Source organism: Charadrius vociferus, unplaced genomic scaffold (assembly GCF_000708025.1).
Source record: "Charadrius vociferus isolate BGI_N301 unplaced genomic scaffold, ASM70802v2 scaffold251, whole genome shotgun sequence".
Classification (NCBI taxonomy): Eukaryota; Metazoa; Chordata; class Aves; order Charadriiformes; family Charadriidae; genus Charadrius; species Charadrius vociferus.
This window is the reverse complement of record NW_009646963.1, coordinates 871,513-873,595: the sequence shown is the minus strand read 5'-3', so window position 1 is coordinate 873,595 and position 2,083 is coordinate 871,513. Positions and strand designations below refer to the sequence as shown.

At 41.0% G+C, this 2,083-nt stretch overlaps 1 protein-coding gene across 1 annotated transcript in view; it reads right to left on the bottom strand.

The window, feature by feature from the left end:
* The window catches only part of TTC26 (tetratricopeptide repeat domain 26), a 51,457-nt gene extending 50,514 nt beyond the window's left edge, over nucleotides 1–943 (bottom strand). The window contains exon 1 of the mRNA XM_009895262.1: nucleotides 899–943. Coding sequence (XP_009893564.1) covers nucleotides 899–943 — 45 coding nt within the window. The remainder of the gene's footprint in view (nucleotides 1–898) is intronic.
* Nucleotides 944–2,083: the final 1,140 nt, after the last annotated feature.

Below are 2,083 nucleotides of genomic sequence, written 5' to 3'. Positions count from 1 at the left end.
GGCCCCTGCAATCCCCTTGTCCCGTGTCCCGTGTCCCGTGTCCCACACCGGTTCCTCCACAAACCACCGCCTCGATCTTCCCCTTTTTCCTACTAGCCTCGTGCAATCCCAAAATGCCCTTCCCTGGCATCCCGTAATGAGTCCCATGTGCTTGTAGTCAGCAACCCTCCTCAGCCAGTGAGGTGATCCAGAGGGCTTCTCCTGTTGTCCCTAAATGAGGGTTCTTCACCCGGTGTGCGAGAACCCATCAAGGCACCGCGGTGAAATATTTGGTTTTATTTCAATTCTGCAGAATCAGGGGCCTGGCATTTAACAACAGCCAGCACACCTCGTGTGTCAGGCCTCCCAATATTTGTAATGATAAAATACAGCTGATTGGTTAATAAAGATTCATTTGCCACTGTTAACTATACATACGCATCTAAGCTCATCTTCAAAACATATCATTAGGTTACCTAATCAGCATGCTCATTACTCACAAACAGATGTGTATTTTGGCATCATCATTACCCAAGGTTAGTTTGGGATACACTCTTGGCTCCACTAAAGGTCCAGAAGTTGTATTTTTTTTTTTTTTGGCTATTTTATGTCTAAGTCAGCGACTGCAAGGACACGTTGTTTCACATACTGTTCAAGGTTAGGTACCTTCTGTGATGGCTCGACCATGTCCCAACCCAAACTTCTCGATAAACTTTTAACTTGGTTCTTTAGACATCACTTGCAGAGAGTTTCTGCTGTTGATCGCTCTCCTGGGACAGCTCTAAGGGGAGGGAACCCCACAGATGTTTATACTTTTCTAGTAAACACAGCCACTCCCTCCCTGTTTCTATAATTATGAACGTGCAGAGCATAATATAAAATGTTAGGTATCCAGGTTGTGTACATTTTAACTACATACAGTAGCTGATCTCTCTGGCAAATTCTGGATAATTTTCAAGCGCATCTTGTAGTGCCTCTGACATTGCAGTTTGCTGCAAATATAGCAGATGTCTCCTATTTACCGAGGAACACCATGTGGGGGGAATTGCCCAAACTTTCCTTTTTATATTGCCTGAATTGCACCATTAGCAATTCCAGTGCAGAGGACCAATACTGCTGACAACTCAACTAGCCAAAAAATACATGTCCGTGGACAGGACTAATGAGGTATCTGTATTTCTACCATTTTTCTTTCCCTGAGAGGAAATTTTTTTTGCACTCCAACAGAAAAAAAGAAAGGCTTTTTTTTTTTTTTTATGACTAGATATATCCTGTCACACTGCAATCATCTGTAACATAGTCCAGCAGTAAAGAACTGCATGCTGCTTCTTCAGGGTGTGTGTTACACGTTCACCTTCTCTTGATCACTTCAAGATGGCTTGACCTGGGAACGATACATCCGGCTTGCAACTGTCCCCGAGAGGTTACACTGCAGCCAGGACCCACAGGGGCTCAACAACACCACGATGGCGTCCCTTGCTTATGAATGTGCTTTCATACCGCAGGCCATAAAGAAGGAAGGCAAATAATCCACTCTCCCACAGAGGATTTCTCTGCAAGAAATTAATTTTGAGTTAGCCGGCCAAAGTGATAAAGAATGTCTGCCAGTGATTTGGTCTCCTTTTATAGCTCTTCCCTATTAAGTAAGATATTATTTCTGTCAGGGGAAAATTAATTTTCCATAAATAATTATGAGATTATTTGCTTTTTCAGAGATTTGATTTTAAGGTTTTTTTATGTTGTCAAGATTGTACACATAGGCTAATTCAGATATCTGTCCTCTTATCAGTTGTCTAGGATTTTCTATTATCTAACAGAAAAAAAAATTCAAGCAGGCTAGAAGGTTTAAGAGTCTATCAGAATCCTGTGAAATCAAGAAAAACATCTAGATTGACATTGTAAGATGTCTTTTTCCTTTCAGATCTTAAACAATGCCTCAGAAGTACTTAATTTCAAACAGAAAGAAAATTATAAATACTTCACAGTAATTTTCAGTACTGCCATAGAATATTCTGGCTCTGTACTGTAAGCTAGGAAAACTGAAGATCTTGGTTTGAGGGTTTTTTTACTATACAAATGCCAAAATAAACTGGGTAAAGGAGGA